General features: G+C 34.5%; 1 protein-coding gene across 9 annotated transcripts in view; it reads right to left on the bottom strand.

Moving 5' to 3' along the window:
- The window catches only part of LOC143255309 (fasciclin-2-like), a 132,624-nt gene that overhangs the window by 57,321 nt on the left and 55,730 nt on the right, over positions 1 to 19,573 (bottom strand). For all 9 annotated transcript variants that reach the window (XR_013030536.1, XR_013030538.1, XR_013030537.1 and 6 more), the window contains exons 6-7: positions 19,015 to 19,174; positions 10,088 to 10,227 (exon numbers count right to left, since the gene is read on the bottom strand). Coding sequence is in view for 4 of the 9 variants with exons in the window: in XM_076510768.1 (XP_076366883.1) it covers positions 10,088 to 10,227; positions 19,015 to 19,174 (300 nt within the window). In the remaining 5 variants the exon portion in view is untranslated. The remainder of the gene's footprint in view (positions 1 to 10,087; positions 10,228 to 19,014; positions 19,175 to 19,573) is intronic.

Raw genomic sequence — 19,573 nt, 5'->3', positions numbered from 1 at the left:
GACTAAAATTGAGCTTTTCGGCCACAATGATGTTCGCTATATTTTCCATAAGAAGGGGGAATGAAATCTTCCAAAGAACACTGTCCCTGCAGTTAAACATGGAGGTGACTCGATCATGCTATGGGGTTCCTTCAGCTCTTCTGGTGTAGGTAGCCTTCACCGCGTCAATGGAATAATGAAAAAAGAAGAGTAAGTTGATATATTAAGCACTTATATCAAGAATGATGCTCGGGACTTGCGGCTTGGGCGTCATTAGATCTTCCAGCACGATAATGACCCTAAGCACACATCGAAATACGTGCAATCCTGGTTGCAGAGAAACCATATAAGCATTCTGGAGTGGCAATCGCAGTCACCCGATCTCAACCAAATTGACAACGTTTGGCATGAGTTGAAGACCAGGGTTCATCAGCATCATCCAAAAAACTTGGAAGAGTTGGATGCCTTCTGTAAAGAAGAATGGAAGAAAATACCAGTCGAGTACTGACAAACAATCATGGAGAGCTATGAGGAGAAATTGCGCCAAGCAATTTACCTGAAAGACTACACAACTGACCATTAAAGTAGACACACGAACACTTTCTGCCTCTCCTATGTTTGGTTATTTGTTTATAAACAGTTTATTTGTCATTCAATTTAGATAAAAATTTATGTAGATGTGTGTTAGTATAATATACTATACTTTCATTATCCTAATCGTGATACTTTTTAAGTTATGAGGAAAAAACTACTCATGACACAGGGGTACGAACACTTTCTGTCATAACTATACATTCAGCATTAAATGGTATCAAAGTGTTAGGTTTCAATTCACTACTAAAAAGGTTGAAGTGACCTGATGGTTAGGGTGCTTGACTGACAATTTAGTAGTTAAAGGTTTGAAGTGCACCACACAATATGCTCGTTGTTTGAGCTGTGGGGTGTTATAATTTGATGGTCAATCCTACTGTCTGATTAGAGTAGCCCAAAAGTTGTCAGAAGATGATACTAATTAGCTGTCTTCCCTCTACTTTACTACTTCCACATTATGGACAGCCAGTACAAATTGTCCTCAAACAACTCTGTGACATTAACAAGTAAATAGAATTGAAAGGCAAAGCATAATGCTACTTTTTCTCTATTACATATAAGAAATTGGTGTATTTTATGAGCACAGAAAAATAATTTTATAATATATAATAAAAAGATATTGTTTTTTGCTGGACTGTTAGTGCTGAAATACAAGTTGCAAATATAAATGCAAAAAAAAAGGTGATAATCTGGGTTATTTTCTCCCAAACAAATGTATGGCAGGTTGGCTGTCTTGAGGGGGTCACCTCTGTTTAACAACTTGCACTACTATAGAGTAGTCTATTTTCTGTCAGTCATTCAGTGGATACTAAAATGATAACACATAAGGGATGTTCAATACTGCAGTTTGTTCCATCATGGTATAATTAAAATGTGCACATGCCATGAATCAAGAAGAATGATGCACTCTAGGCTACCACACATGATGTATGAACTTTAAAAGTCAGAAATAAAAATACTTGTTAGTCTTAATTTTGGTTTTATTCACCTTTGAAACAAAACACTTTTGAGGATTCTATGGGAGTATATCTAGCAGTATTTCACAAATTATACAGAATCCACTTATGGGTAAATTTGTTCATCCATATGCAGATATTTCAGTCTTAAAGTTCTGTGCCTTCTTCTGAAACCAATTTTAATCACACTTGATTTAACATACTTCACAAAATACAAACAACTAGTGTGTAAAATATGTTATTTAATACCTGCCACATAAGCTAGGTCAGCATCTCTTGGGGTAGAGAATAAAATGGTCAATGGGGTGGTGGTGAGGATGTCATTCTGTGAGCTGGCAAATTAAAGTTATTTTGATAGTTTTAATGAATAAAACTTGGTGCAAACTTTAAAATAAAAAAAATAATTAAATATTCATGAAAGTATGATATGATGAAAGTTAACATTTTCCTAATTTGAAAATATATTTCCAATAATACCTTCTATGATTCACTAGCTATACTTTGACCTTCACTTTGTCTTCCCACTCAAATGCCCTAGAGAACTTTTAGTTGTGTAACACTCTCCACCTACTTCAGTGTTCCCTCCATCCTGGTACTATATATGAGCACCTCACTCCGAAAACATAATCACTTTTTCAAGCCTTAGATTATCCAGTCACCAAAACTGGTTCTTAGTAGAAAGGTAGGGTAGGAGAGTGTCAGTGGAGGTATTATTGGAAATACATTATCAATTTATGAATATATTAACTTTCAAAATATACTTACCATCCATTAATATATAAGTAAAATCCTGCATTGAAAAGGTGGAGGGGCTGGTGAGGACATTGTACATATAAAAAACATTTGTATAGGACAAAGTTGTATCAAGATAAGAATGGTACACAAGTAGGGGAACTGCACAACATCCAGAATAGGTGTGCTATTTTTCCAGAACATAGTTCCTGTACCAAGAGTGAAATAGTGCATGAGACATCATTATTATAGGCCAGCTCTGATCAGACAGCTGAGGTTAGAATTAAGGGGTCTTGGTCCTTATAACCCACATTTATGGTAATGGCAATTGGACCACAACTTCACATATATAGATGCTTTTTGACTGGATCTCAACCTGCATCCATAGAGTAATGTGTTCCAAACCACCTGAATCATGATGATAAAGTAAGCAACATCAAAGCAGACAGACATTGTTTCTCAACTTGAAGAAGTCCAAAAGGCAACATCACAGGCTTGTAATGACAGGATCATGCATACTTTATTTAAATAAAGATACATAACTCACCCAATCTGGAATTATGAACATTCATCCTCACTCCCCAACTGAGTGGGCAAGGGGCATTCCACTTTCACCCAGTATTGTGTAGAGGATAAGCAACAACTGTGATCAACCAAGGACCCAGGATGGGACTACTGTGTGTTTGGAATTACAAGGAGACAGTATACCTCTTTCTATGAACAATATACTGAAGTGATATAGATCAAAAAAGGAAAGTCAGGCACACCAAAAATGGATAATTTAGCATCACATTTGAACTGATATTATAAGTATGCTCCTGTGAAGGCTCATGCTTCTCTTACAAACACTTAGGAAGAATATCCAGAAATCCAGGTAGGAAGGCTCCAAACTTTGACCTCTTCTTCAAGAGTGGAGGAATTCACTTACACACTTTGGAGGAAAAGCCTCTGTCCACCACCCCAGTAACTAGAAACTTGGTGTGGTAAGGATTTCCTAGCTCCCATACTAGAATCTGAGGGGGGGTAAAATATATGTTGGGGAGCCCTGAGGAACAGTGCAATAGGTGAACTAAGTCCCCTAAATTTTTAAAAGCAAACTGACCCTGAATTATTCAATTCAATGACAAGCAAGGGCAGTCAGTATGCCATTTAGTTTTGCTCATGATGGTCCACGAGTGGTGGTCGAGCAGAATATGATAATAGCATGTGGTTAGCACCTAGAAGGTCTCAAGAAATGCCTCATTTCTAAAGCACCTGTTGCAATGAGTAAAAAGTACAGTTAACTTTGGTGCTAATATGGAACTGAATTGTTAAAATCACATCTGTCTGAGAAACACTAACCACAGAGTACAATCCAGTGGGAAAATAAAAAAAGAGTTAAGGGACCCTGGAAAGGAAAGAGACAAGAGGAGGACAAAATTACTCATTCCTCCTTATATTCTAGCAGATGTTGTTAAAACAGCTATAGGGATAGGCAAAAAACTCAGAAGAAGAAACTGTAAGAATATGATGTTAAAGTATTGGGAAAAGTCACATACCAGTCGGTATGATGTCATCCTTGTGCAGACAAATGCAGAGAAATGTGAAGAATCTGATGAGATGTGATTTTCAGAAGTTTCCTTGCCTGTAAAGAAAGAAAGTCCAAAGTAAGCAATATGAATATCTGCAAATCCACCTTGTCAAAGTAACTGGGGATAAATCTCAGGAAACAGAATAACCCAATGAAAACAGAGTCAAGTACCATCACCTTAAAAGAAGTTAGTGTGGGCCACATACTACCTCAGGGCTCTGACAGGAGTTAACCAATAATTAGCAGTTGATCAGCTGTAGAGGTTAAAAGTGACCTGCAAAATAATTGATGATAAGGATTTAACCCTTTCACTGCTGTCAGAGATTTAAGAAAAAAGAAACTTTCAAGGTATGAAAAGGTCAATAACTCACTGATAACTTAGGAACAAAAATACTCACTCGACTGAATAGTTGAGGTTGGAAATGCCACAGGTTGGAAAGGTAATAAAGGTGGAAAAGTGACACAAAGACCAAACCCTACAACAGAACCCAAAAGTACTCAGGGATCTGTGGTGAATGAATACCACGTGTCTATCAATTGTTGTAACCTTGCTTCTACAGACTCCACCCACCAAGAATAGATACACTGATGACACTGGTTACAGTTAAATGAAGTGGAGGAGCCTTGAAACTAAGAATGTAATCTATTCTGATTATCCACAAAGTCAAGAACAGAAACCAAAGTTGGGGCACATGAAACAGAGTCACATCTTAATTACCAGCAGAAGCCAAGAAAGTGTAAAGAACAACTACAACAAGAAAAAGAAAACAAATAAGTAATGTTAATCTGTAATTTCAATGCCTCTGAGATACCCATGAATATCAAGAAGTGGAGAACAGGAGTCTCATGTAACTCACTCAAGGCTACAGCAGGTAAAACTCTCTCCAACAAGCTACCTTTACTCAATAAATCACTACATATCAGGAAACTTAAAAAAAGGAAAGCAGCTGACAATCTGAACAAGGTAGAAGTCAGGAGAAGACCCCTCACCCTCAAAGTTTTATGGGAGCATAAAAGAAAAAATCTCAGGGCAAGAGTGAAATAGATGCAAGATATTTTGATCTGTTCAAAGTGACCACAGGGTCCAATTTGGAAACAACACATAACAAAAAGCAGATTTGGCCTGTAGAATTGAAATACATGTCCACTTGGCAGTGATAAGCCAAATCATACAAACAGCAATACAAGGGTTCAACATATATCTATTCCATCACCTAATAAATCTGTAAATCCCTTAGCAATATCAGGTAAAGGAAGAAAAACTGAACAGTCCCCCCTCAACATATCAACCACCAAAGAACAAGTAGATTCAAAGACAACTGAAGAAAGCCTCAAGTTCTCAAAATCACAAGTAAAAGTGACTAAATTTCTACATTAAAAAAAGGAGAAGGTAGTTGATCCAAATTAGCTTCATGAAAAGTTAACTTAGTAAAGAAAAATGTTGAAAAAACCCAGTCCAAACCCCCCACACCTCCCTGAGAATGTCCTAAGTAATCAAGAAAAGCAGCCTCAAAATAAACCCTACTGAGCAAAATATATGTCTATCTCATAACAGATCAACTCAGGGACAGCCTCAATCGAGAGTAACTTCCCTGACTGCACAGAAATGTAAGATAACAGAGTTGGAGGTCTGATTATTCATGCTGACAACAGCAACGAGGGACTTCATGCCTAGAAACAGTGTTAAAAGTTTTTTTTCCTTCTAGAAGATAATATTTGTATGGAAATCCACAAAGTGACATGAAAATCAAAATTCAGAATGTACTGAAGCACAGTACTTCAGAGAATATCACAATCAAGGCTAATGGTTATATTATATGATTGAAGTGCTTCTATACAGTGCCAAGATAAAAAGTATGCTAAAGTTGGTAGAGGGTGTCATAAGGTCAAAAATCACCTACAGCATATAAGTGAGGTATAAAAGATCAATGCTTAGATAAGCAGAGTGAATGTTAAGGAACACAGAGTGTGCTAGTGATGGGTAAATATGGTCTTGGAATATATATATAGATTATGCTATGAAGGAACCATGTCAGGCATTACAGCATCCTTCTTATATTCACAATTTATTGCAGAAATGGTATTTTTCATTTCAAAATCACATGGGAAATCAAATTATAATGCATCATGCATCTGCCTCAACACAACATCTCTGAATTTTACTGCACCTTTAGTTTTCTAAAGTATTGAAACTCATGATTTCTTATATGTGATTCCAATCTCCCTTCACAAAGAAATTAATACTACCGTTCCCATTTTTGATGTTTCTCTGTCAATGCAGTAATTAACTGACAAATCTACAATTCAGTTACTATGTTAAATTGATCTGGATATCTCAAATAAGTTCTTTCTTCATTCAATCTGGACCCACAATTTAGCTTAGTTGCTACACTTAAACCATCACCTGTATCATGTAACATGTCTGTGTTCCAAACTGCCCACTTTAGATTTTCTTTCTACCCTTATATGGTTTCCTGAAGGTCAACTGCTAGAAACACGTACTGTACATATTGAAGAGCCAGAACAATAAACTTAGAACCTTCTATCTTCTTACTTTACTCACATACAGTAAAACGTCTAACCCACAACACCTGACTCTCATTATGTCATTTAAAAATGTCAGTGAATCACTTTTGTATTATTTTTAACCAGTACAAAGAGCAGGTCTTTATTTTCAAGTTTCTCTATAGTTCTTTCGTTTGGGATTGCATACGTGGATATTTAGCCCCAGTTTTATTGTTTTCAACTGTATTTTTATGCTTCAAGTGGCTAGTAAATTCTTTTTTTAATCTATAGGTATCTTAGTTAGAAAGCCAGTTAAATTATACTAGTTTTGGGACCTTTTACATTCATCTTTTCTGTTTTAAAATACATGTTCAAATAGAACATTAATAATTTTGTGGAGTTTGATTGGATTTGTTTACACTATGTAAGAAATTTTATTCTTAGATAGTATGTATTATTTATTAACTGCTCATGTTGTAAAAGTACAGAAAATGGCAAATATTTCCTTCAAACTTTGCTTTTGTAACCTGGATAATGAAATTTAGAAATTAACCTAGTTTCAATGTAAAAGCAGGCAAATTTGCACATTTTCATTTACATAAGGTCTGAATAAAACAACATTTGAATCAAGATTTACATGTATTTATACTAAAGTTATACAAAAATGTATAGATGTGAGTAGTTTTTGAGATTTGCAACTGTAATGTAAATCACTTTCATGTATCAGCCCCCAAATATAGTCTCCCATCATGTTTTCATTATATGCTCCTTGGTAGCGACATTCAAAGTCCAGTGTATCTTGGTGGAAGTGCTTGTTTTGCTCCTCTGAGTATGCTTCCATGTTCTCCTTGAATTTATCAAGATGAGCGTCAAGGATGTGGACTTTCAGGAACATTTTGCAGCCCATTTTGCCGAAGTTCTTCACCAGAGCCTTAACCAGTTCCACATAATTTTTGGCCTTGTTATTTCCCAAGAAGCCCAAAACCACTACAACAAAGCTGTCCCAAGCTTTTTTTTCCTTCTTACTGAGCTTCTTGGAAAATTCTGTGCACTCCAGGATCTTCTTTATTTGTGGTCCAACAAAGACACCAGCTTTGACCTTTGCCTCAGACTGCTTAGGGAAGAAATCTTGAATGTACATAAAGACTGCAGACTCCTAATCAAGAGCCCTGACAAATTGTTTCATAAGACCCAATTTTATGTGCAATGGTGGGAACAACACCTTCTGGAGGTCCACTAGTGACCCACACATGTCCTTGTGCCTCTCCACAGAGAACTCAGTCCATTGTGGCCAGTGCTTCCTGTTGTAGTGTGCTGCAGTGTCCCTGCTGTCCCAAAGGGAAAGATAACAGGGAAACTCGATAAAGCCTCCTTGGAGACCCATTAGGAATGCCACCATTTTGAAGTCTCAGTTTACCTCCCAGCCATACTTATCATACTTCAAGGCTTCTAGTAAGGTCTTGAAGCTGTTGTATTCCTCTTTGAGGTGCACTGAATGAGCCAGGGGAAGAGATGGATACTTATTCCCATTATGGAGCAGCACATCTTTGAGGCTTCTACAAAATTCTAGAAAGTTCTTGAAAATTCTCTATCAGCTACTCAGCACTGAATTTACCTGGAATGTTCTGGAAAATGGGTAAATTAGAAAATTTCATTTCCCAGGTCACAAAAGCAAAGTTTGAAGAGAAAAATATGTCTTTTCCATTTACTTTAGGCACAAACAATTGGGAAATAACACTTTCTGCTGAGGAACAAGAAAAAGTAAAAATGTTGTTACATAGTGGTATTTGTAATTTGTAAGCACAAGGCTACACAATGGGCTATCTGTGCACTGTCCACCATGGGTATCTAAACCCAGTTTTTAGCAATGTGAGTCCACAGACACACTGATGTGCCAATCGAGAGAAACAAATCAATTTAAAAACAAGTGCTAAATATGTTTGTCTTACAGTATGTAAACTTACTGTTGTATCATTTGGGGACCATATTATTATTTAACCATTATCTACTTAGGTATAGCTAAAATGGATTGTAAAGTAATAAGATTAAAACAAGCAAGCAAATATCAAGGTTAAGCAGCTGAGTCTCTTATAACTGATTGTGATTATTTGATGTAGAGAAAATAAGTGATGAAATATAAATTTTTCTATTATGCTATGGTTTACAAAAGTAAGAAACTACCAAAGATGGATGGATAAATTAATGGAAGAAAATTCATTAGATGCAGTATTTGTGATATGAATGCTTGAGATATTTTACCAAGAGTAAAGAGATGCAGACATGAGCAAATACTGGACATGCTAATATAAAATTCTGGTCTAGATATTCAATATGAATAACTAGTTGATTATTATGAGTTTAACCCCTTATAGCTCAATCGTCTTGTATTTGTAAATTAGTGAGTGACAACACTAAGTTCTGAGAAATTCTGTTATCTACAAAATAAAATTATCACTGAAATGTGGATTTTCCTTTCATGTGAATTTTACTAATATCTGTTATAAATAAAGTAATTTTAAAACAAACATTGATACTGATTATCCTCAACATAGTTTTTATTAGGACAGTGGAAATCTTTATATTTTTAACCTATGCAAATACAACTTATCAATGTTAGAGCTGAGAGGTTCAACTGATTAAGCAACGTATCATGAACAGCATTTTGTGATGACAAGAAAACACACTTGTAGAGAAAATTATATGTTTAAAAACGGATGGTATGGGTAGAGAAAACACTAGTAGAGGAGCGAACACCAGAGAAGGTTAAACTGTTGTTCATATCTCTGCTAGTGCTTTCTCTACCCATACCAGCCGTTTTTAAATATATAATGAGCAGCAATTACATCAAAGTGAAGTAAACTAAATGATTAATAAAAACTATGGTTAAATTAATTAATGTTAAAAAAGTAATCAACTAATCAAAATTAGTTTTTGATTATTCCAACAATTAATATAACAAAATAACAGTTATGACTATTCCTGATTATTCCAACCACAAAAGTAATGAAAATATTGTGTTTAAGTTTCTTTGTTAATTAATCACATAATTAAACTTACTGTTTAGCAAGTATGGTGAATGAATGCAAAATCTTTACTGAGTATTATTTTTATCTTATTCAACCAACATTCATAAATAAATTGCCTAACTGATTACTTAATTATTTCTAATTATAATGTTTAAAACCACTGGTCACAAAAAAAAATCCTCTAGGAGTTGTGCCAAATTGTGAAATCTTATGTCCCAAAAGGCAATGACTGGTAGAAATCAACTTCTTGATTCTACTATTCAGATTTTTTTCTTCCCATATTTGAAATCCAGTGTGTATCCAGGCTGTATATAGCAGTAATGGTTTTAGAGGTTTCAGTGTTTCCATCATGAGTTGCATTTAGTTTTAAACTTTATACTACACTTAATTCAATCCTCTCAGTAGTAACACTGGGCAAAATCAAACTAAAGGAGACCCAGTGCTCTACAAAAAAAAACTATAGCTTGTATGAAAAATATCAAACTATTTAAAATGTTCTCAGTTGCAACTACACAAGCAAATGTTCAGTCCAAAGAAGAAGTAACACTAATGCTACCAATTAATTCTTTTATGCTATCCTGTAGGCATACCACTGTAAATAAGGAACAATATAATCAAATTGTAACAAATTTAGTTGAAGATGCTTTATCTTATAACCACTATGAAAAAACAAAACAAACATACACTTCAAGTTCAATATATACTAGATAAAATTAACACTGTCTCACCCCTTCAACCACTGAAGAATCAACTCCTTCCTTTCTAATTGTCATCTGGGGCTGTGGATCTCCTATTGCACGACACTCAAGAACTGCAGTTTTGGATATTCCTACTGTAGCATTTTCTAGTGTAACAATCTTTGGCTTTACTAAACATAAAAAAACATGGTTAAATATTATAATAACAAAAGAAGGTAACATTTTTAATTACTTGCAATTTTTTAAGTTAGAAAACAGATAGGGATATACTTTTTAACACATTGGCTCCAAAGCCCATTTTGCTGATACTTTCCAAGGTCCCACTAGTCATTTTACAATTACTTTTTTTAGAAAGAGCGTAAATGTAGCCATTGTATCCCAGCCAACAAGTGGCCCTTTAAAAAGAAAATAGAGCATGACTCACTGGTGGGTCATTTGGGAGCCAATGTGTTAAATGCTGAAATATTAGAAGCAAAAAACACAAAACAAAAGCACATGAGTATTCTTGAACTGTGTTGTAATTTCATCAGAAGAGCATTTTAAAGAGTTCAAAAGATTGTAGGTAAATATGTTCTTAAACATTAAAGTGGTACTTCAGCCTGCAAGTTTCTTTTTACATTGTACATACACATGTATAATTTTTCTTCATAATCAGCTGTTCTAACATCTTCTCAATCAAAACAGGTTGGGTAATAAAAAGTAGATGATTGTCAATGGCAAACAAATCTGAACTTCAAATGTTCCCTGACTAAGAAAAGAAGGAAACATGTGTTGAAGTAAAAATGAAACATGGAACACACTGAAAGTGGTTGAAATGGAGGTTAAGTACGGGAATGTATGGCCACCTCTTAATGTCTCAATCTAGAAAAACAACTTATCTGGAAAGAACACGAGTATGGTAAGAAAAGGGGATGTAAAAATCCTACAGTATCAGAAAAAACAAAAGGTATGAGATGAGGCCACCCAATATCCAGAAAACAAGAAAGAAAACCCATGATCTAAGAACTAGGTGACAAATTCTACCATGCGAGTTTGGTGTAATTGAATGGGTGGGTACACAAAGACACATTTGTGGCCAATCCTGGATAAAGGCATCCACTGCCATAGCCTGTGGAAAAGGTATATGTGACCAAAAGAGATGTAACTTGATGTTGAGGCCTGTAAAAAGGCATCCACAAGGAGAACCACACCAATTGCCAAGATTTCTGAAAATGAGGGGATCTAATGTTTGTGCTGTGGAATATATCCAGTCAGGGCTAGAAATACAATGCATAACTATATTAAAAGCATCTACCACATGACATGCAATAAAACAAATGTGATGTGCTTGGGCTCAGCATAATAGATCTAATGTCTCCTCCTTGGTGGTACTACCACTGCAGAATTTTTCAAACGAACCTTTATCAGACAATTTCAGATGAGAAGAAGGAAGTGATGCAAAGCCCAAGGTATAGCTAGAAGTTTGAAATCACTGATATGCAAAACATATTTGTTTGTAGACCAATGGTCTGAAGCTTCCTTGTGATTGACTCATGTCCTCCATTCCTGAAAGGATGCATCCATAAAAACATGTAGATACAGTTGCAGTGGAGGAAGCAGCATGCCTGCTACATGTAGGCTTCATTCAGCCACCAATGTAAATTGTTTTGCATAAGAGGTGGAAGGGAAACATGCGAGAAAAGGATCTAGGACAAAGTTCCATTATATGTGAAGCACCTCATAAAGGGATCTCACATGGACACAACTGAAAGGGATCAGTGATGTCATGAAATTCCACATTCCCAGAGGTAAAGCATTGTGAGCAATAAGCAACTGAGCCAAAAGTGCATGGTAAACCAAAAGTTCCATTGCACTAAGTTATAAATGAGAATGCAGTGCTGACTGATATTCATATTGAAAAAGAAAGATATTGATATGGTGTAAGGAAAGACTTCTCTAATTTGATCAACCAGCTCACCTAATATGCCACAGAAATTAGGTGCCATGTATGACTGATTAATTCCTGTTTGGAATGAGCAATAATAAGCCAACTGTCAATATAAAATTGCAGCTCCAGAGTTCAGACTGTTCCACAAAATGCATAAGGGGAGGGCCAAACACTGGTAAACCCATCCAGAGGTGGACAAACCATAGATAAGGAAAAGACTGAGGTGATATCAGTACATGTTGGTAAATGCTGGAGACATCCATTTCTATCCTCAACATCCCTAAGAGAATGCCCAACTAAGAGTAAGAAAATACTTTATGGTGAACTTTGGTAATGATATGAAGTGGCTGACACTAGATAAATTAATTACTGGCCACCAATTCCAGGTTTTCTTGGGGACAAAAAAGGTTGAAATAAAAATCCCTAGAAGGATAGGGAACAGGTTCAGTTGCTTGATGTGAGAGTACTTCCCCTAATACTTCTGACAAATGCTAGCTGGTTATGGGATCTCAAGGAGGAGGGGAGGAAATGGGTAAAGGAGAAACCAGAGATGGAAAATGAAATTGGACAAAAATTCTGAAAGACCTTGAAACATCCATTGATCATGAATGAAGGGATTCCAGCAATGAAGAAACTCAAACAGTTTAGTCCCCACTAGACCCAAAACCACTAAGTACTCTCCAGTACTGCTGACACCATGAGGTGCATCATCTTAGAAGGTGATAAGAAAAAGTACCTAGAGTAGAAGGAAAGTGCTGGGAAGGTGAAGGACAGAAAATGAATTGGAGGCATACGAGGCACTAACTGAGATAAACGAGCTAAAATATAGAGGTGTGTCAAAGGTAACAAACCAGAGCCTATAGAGTTCCAACAACAAAGAAACCATATATGTAGCACTGCAGCCAAAGATAATATGTGGGCTAAAGTGGAAGAGAGAAGGGCAATAGCTTCTGCAGAAAATGTCTCAAAATATTTCTAGAGTGCCTCGGATAGGAGGTGTATGGAAAAAAAGTACTGCAAAAGGTTGGGGTAAGGTTTTGAAAGGTAAGAATATTGAACATGGGAAAGACTGACATTTGATTTGGAAGCTGTCCCCTACATAAGCAACAAAGAACCTAACAACAGAGAATCCAAAAACATATAGTCCACAGTATGGTAAAAGGTAAGATCACTTTCTTAATGTATAAAAGCAAGTAAAGCCACTGTTGGGTTTACTTAGGCCTGAAAAAAAATGCTGGCTGCTGGTTTAAACCCAGAAGTTGCAAGATCAACTTTGGAATTCATTGCACAGAAAAGGTTCACCAAAGTAGAGTATAGAAATACAATGAGTAGAATACATTGATAAATACCAATATAACAACTGGAGTGAATGAAAGGAAAATAAATAAAAATAACCACTTTGAGAGTAAACAGTGTTGAACATGAAGCATTAAGCACACGAAAGAGCATTTTTGATCTGAAATTATACCAAAGGAGAAGTAATAATTCAGTAGAGACTTGTAGAGGAAGCCAAATGTGCCATATAAGCATGTCACATTCATATTTTGCAATTCCAATAGAGGCAGTAGAAGTGTTGTGTCATGCATAAAGAAAATGTTTGCATACTTCTTTGCTGCTTTTTATTCTACCAAATGAAGAGGGTGACACAAGTATCCTGCAATCATCATTTCAGGGTTAAATTTCGAAAAATAACCTTTATTTTCTCCCTAAAATCACATTTATGTTGTCAAGAGCTAATGACAAACAATATTTCCACTTTTAAGAACTTTTGAGTCTATTTCTTCTTACAGGAATCCTGCAATTGGTATTAAAAAGTAATTTGTTTACTATCTCTTCATTGTTGTCAGTCAATACAACAAAGTACAGATTACTTTTAACGTCATTGTTGCCATCAGTGGACAAACTGAAAGCCCTATTTTTAATGCTACTCACAATTTACTTAGTTGCATTTCTTACCATTTCTCCAACTATCACAGAGGCTTTCATTCTAGAGCATCTATATGTCTGTGATTTCTGAATCCAGAAATATTTTGGTAAAAATTTTGAAATATGGTCTACAACTGTCAAAGCCAGATTGTGTTCACACAATGAAGTAGGTGAATAAACACTACACTATAATAACATCATTTTCTAATTTGATACCAGGTTTTACAAAAAATGAGTACAGTTTATTAATTCCACATGCTCTTGAAAAGCTGGTGTTTATTAGTAATGAGATGTTTTTTTATGTTATTTTCATCCTCAAGAACAATGGATAAATCATAAACCCAAATTGTACAATATCATTGAATTTTTTTGAATTATCATATCTAAACTTCTCCTCACTATAAATTTTTCTATTTTTCCTTGTTGGAGTCACTAGGGATGAAACGTAACAATGATTTTCCACAATTTCTTCTCAGAAAATGATCAGAACTCTAGATGCTTCCATGCTTTTTTTAATGGACTATTTCAAGCATTTGTAATATTGAAACTGAAAGCAATGAATTATTTCCAAAAAACTATTAGTAGAAAGAAAGGTTCAAGAAAAAGTACTGGAATTTTGCATAAATACATAAAATAACACAATATAGTACAGGTGTAAGATAAGAAAAAAAAAAAGGAACAATTACTCTTAAATTATTAAGAGTTGACAGGTCTGCTACTGTTTATCATCCAGCTGCTAACAGACCAGTTAAAAAGACATGGAATGAACAGGTTCCTTTACTATTAATAGCATATAAAAGTGTAGAAGAAAAGTCTACACAAGTGTTTTTTTCTTTTTTGTTACATCACAAAGATGTAATATTACCTACACAGAAGGTATTAACACTTAAAAGGTTGAATTATACATTGAATGAGAACTATAAAGCAGAACTGCAGAAAAAGCAAATCACCTTTGAATCAGCAAATGAACATTTAACTAAACCTAGTGAAAACATAGAAAAACAGGTAGATGAGAAGGAAAAGATTAGTGAAATTAAATTAGAAAATAGTGTATTATGTATACACCTATCACTAAAAGCAGAATCAGAGTTTAATAAAATTTTGGAAAGGACAGTTGAGATTTGTTAAACAAGAGAGACAAATAACTTCTTAATATATAAAAATGAGGGTAAATATAAAAAGCTAGTATATGTTAAAAAAAATAAAAGAAACTAAACCATATAAGTATGAGCAGTTAACTACAATACAGGGGTAGTGGCACTAAAAAAGAGGAAAGCAAATAAGAAATTTAAAAGTTCAGATAAGATAGAATTAAAAGCTGATGAAGTTGAGCAAGTAGACCACAAAAGTACAGACTCTTTATTAGATGAGGATGACAATTAAAAATGAGGAAATTGTAGAATTAGATGACAGACAAGATAGCAAATCAAGTACTGGTAGTAGCAAGAGGTAGTACAGCTAATTCAAGCACAGTAGATGTTCAAATTATGCTAACAATATCTCAGAAAAGTATAAGTATATTACAGCCTACATCACTATACTTGTTTGTAACTTAAAATCATGTGATCTAGTTGAAGATCAGCCATGGGTTCAGCCCATATCCTTGACACAAACCTTGACACGTAATTGTTGGCAAGATAATAAATTTCGAGTTTTAGTTATGTATATTAGGTTTTATTTTCCTGGTAACTATAAATATGAAATTTAGCATAAAAACATATTTGCCTCATTTTATTTTAACTTTGCAAGCTATATACCAATTTTGTTCAAGAAAAATGTAATTAAGATTTCATTTCATCATTCTTAAAAGTACCTATGAATTTCTGTACAGATTCCGATAGAAGAATGGTTTTTGCTATTTATTTGACAAATGTTAGCATTCCAACATTGAAAATGTATTTCTGAAAGATGTTCATCTGCATGTTTTAGAGCATGTAACAGCCCTCTTATCAATATGAATGTGACACACCCTTTTAGTGCAACTGATTGCCTTTATAGTGATTGCTCTATCATAATGTTGAGATTAGGCAAAAATTGCATGAGGAGTGGAGTAGAAGAGTGGGAAGTGTGAGAGGAGGTATCTACAGGAAATATTAACTTTTGACATTTTACATAGCCTTTTCTCATACAAAGCTTAAAATTCACATTTATGTGGTAGCCAGGTCAGTGCAAATTTTCACCTGGATGAAATCTGTGGAAGAACTTGAAAAAGAGCCCATGCAATGTGACATCCTATACTGTTTCACAGTACAGGGGCATATCTACAGGAAACCACATGTTGTCTGTACCAGAGTATACTCTCCATTTATAAATTTGCATCAGACTAATATAAGCAATAGACATGTAATGTGACAAGGATGCATCAGATCTTACCTGGTGGGTTAACTCCAGTCCAATACCAAGCAGCACTAGCAATTTGTTTTGTAAGTGAGCTATAGGGATAAACTGTACCATACTATCAAAACACTAATGCTATGGTCTCTATTGAGCAATCTTTTGAAACACCCCATCTCATGAGTGAGTGCTATATCAGGCAGATTTTAGATAAGTTTATCCTGCCATGCACCATCTACCACTGTGAGGATTCTTACAAGAGAAAGAGGGCCCTGTAAAATGAAGATGAGAAAGAATGAGACTTACCCAGTCAGAACCAGAAAGAGGTGTAGAGAACTTACATCAGAGGCAGTCTATGGGGTAGCATGTTACAAAGCAGGAAAGGGTTGTCCACATGCCAGCTCAAACAATCTTCCCAAATGGATGAATGAAATGAGCAGACAAATAGTGCATCAGGTGCCAAGTTTGATGCGAGAACAACTGGAAGTGCTGACATACATCTCTATCTCAAGAACATGATAATTGGATGAGTTAACAAAGTAATCTAGTGAATACAGTGGGAGGAAATTCATGGGTGGAAAAAAATACTTCAAGTAATGAAGATATGGGATCAGGAACCATGAAATAAAGCAGTGCAGGCCAAATAACAAAGGACTGCACAGACAAGAAAAGTAAACAATCAAGATTTGAGAAAGAATAAAGATAAGAAATAAATGGGAAAGATACAGAAGTGAACATGCTGTAACCCTCATGTGCCAAAGATTTGTTTAGGAAGAAAAGTGTGATCAGGATAGAAAAGGGCATGAAAAATCATGATTTGCAGATAATTCTACAAGAAAAATGCCTGTTTCACACAAAGGAAAACAAAAACAAAATACATCTGAACATACAAGTGCCAAACTGAAAAATGATGAATGAATATATACAGTTAGCTACCCAAGAAAGCTGTATTAGATGCTCATTTGCATGCAACAATGCAGCAATACCCTGATAAAACACTGAGATCAGACAGAAGTGTCCAAGTTAATGGTGAGCAATGTTTGCATGTTGTTCAATGGGAAGCACTAAATTGAAAAACAAAATTTATGACTAAAGATCTTTAATGATTTCAAAAATATCAAGTTTTCATAATTTAACCACATATGCATAAACATCCTTTTTATGTTAAAAACTATTATATACTATGCTTCACAGAATGTGTCTGCCCAAAATTATTAAAGATACATTTTTTTTAACAAGAATGTCACTTGCAGGATTTTTTTAAGAGAAAAAATTGAATTTTCCTAAGAAAATCATAAAATGTTCTTGTTATATTTAATTAACCATGAGATAACTGCAAACACATGAAAGAACAAATAATAAATGGTGTGTAATGAAACAATCTTAGGTGACCATAGCATGCATGACCACAGCTAGAGCAAAAATTTATCCAAGGTCCAAACATCCACAAAGGAAGAAAGGGTCAGAGACTTACAGATTTCATACTTTTTCCATGTGGGTGGAAAATTATGTAGTACATTACAGCTACATTATATTTTAACCAATGTCCAAACCTTAATGACCTCATGGTAACACGGCAGTTCATTCAAGCTACTTATGATTTCAACTAAAGTCAAGTATGAGGAAAACATCTGAACAAGCAACAGAATTTGCTTATACAGCAGCAGATGATGCAGATTAACACAGATAGTTCAGCATATACTGTATATATCAAGCTGCTGCTCATGTTATGTACACCTGTATGTAGTATAATCACACTGTTGACTTTTTCTAATTATAGCTATTGTACCCATGACAGCCACCATGACCTATAATTACTTATTCACTGTCCTTTAAAATAGTCATGGTTTCAAAGTTCAAAACAACAGTAAGCAATTATTTAATGAGCAAACAAACCTGGAAAAAAACATTTTGATTTATAAATTTCAAACAAAAATATATCAAAAGAATTGTGTCAAAGGAAATCATTTGTAACAGAAACATTTGTTAACATAAGCTGAAAAGACTTTTGGAGCACTACAATTTTCCTGGCAATTCTTGAATGAGGAATTCTACCTGTAAATACAAGTCGTCAAATTATTAGACATGGCAGTGTCTTCATGCATGATAGAGTTCTTACTCTTTCAGCCTAAATCATAAAATGTTAGTTTAAACCTCAGAGTATTACTTTTTCCATGGCCAGCCCAATCACTATATATGAATATACTGAACACAAGCGATCCATCTGTGACCATTCCATGTCAAAGCAACTACCTTCCTAGAGATACTTTCATCTACATTCATCAGCATGAAAGGGTTACAGTTCCATGAGTCCAAATTTCAAATCATGTGAATGTTGTATGCAATCATGTTTTTACTTTAAATTTAGCAAAGAACATATCCACTGAATACCAATGGTAATCTTGTACCTACTGATTACATTTATTTAATAACATGGAATTTTTTTCTGGAGAGCGTGTCTATTTTATTACTGGGATAGCTACAGCTATTAAGAAAGTAGATTATATATCTCATTAAAAAAAAAGCAAGTGAAACAACTTCAAAACACAAAAAAACTGTTATCAGAAGGTCAAATATATTAAATAATATAGAATTAAATTCAAAATAGTTAACTACATTATCAATAAAAACAATGAGTAAGACTAAAGAATTCATCACATTAGAAAATAAAAGAATCATTACACTTGAAAAATATATTAATTTTTAAGAGCTTAGTGTGAAAGTGTTAAGATAAGAGAGTACTGTAGTAATATTATCTTTAACAATTTACCAATCACATTTAGCATTATCATCTTTCTGGCATCACCAGCAGGATTTTTTGCCATGCACACATACTGCCCTTCATCATCTTTCCTAACTTTCAGTATGGTCAAGGTGCCTTTATTCTTGTCAACCACATAATCGTGTTCTTTGTTCATATCTTTATCTTCCTGTGGAAATGTTATTTGTTAGTAGAATTAATATCACCATATTAAGGTATGAATTAAAAATTCTTAAAGTACAGAATACATATATAAGGCTGTCTAAATTCACTAATATTTATCTGAAAACACAGTCTTACAATTTCATTATGTAGTATCAGCATTTATGATACAGGCTCAGTGATAATTGATTTGACCTCTTTATACTTATTTAAAGTCTTTATTGCTTTAATACTTCTAATCTTTCAATTTAAATTATGACTCTTTCACACACAAAAATTCATATTTTTCAATAAAGTATTTTTAAGAAACTAAAATAAAGAGACTTGTCCATGAATATACTAAATATCTGTTTTGTACAGTCTCTGTGCAAATTAAATTTCTGGTTAAGATTAAAAATACTTTTCC

The sequence above is a fragment of the Tachypleus tridentatus genome, chromosome 7 (assembly GCF_004210375.1).
Source record: "Tachypleus tridentatus isolate NWPU-2018 chromosome 7, ASM421037v1, whole genome shotgun sequence".
Lineage (NCBI taxonomy): Eukaryota > Metazoa > Arthropoda > Merostomata > Xiphosura > Limulidae > Tachypleus > Tachypleus tridentatus.
This window is presented reverse-complemented; position numbering and strand designations above follow the sequence as displayed.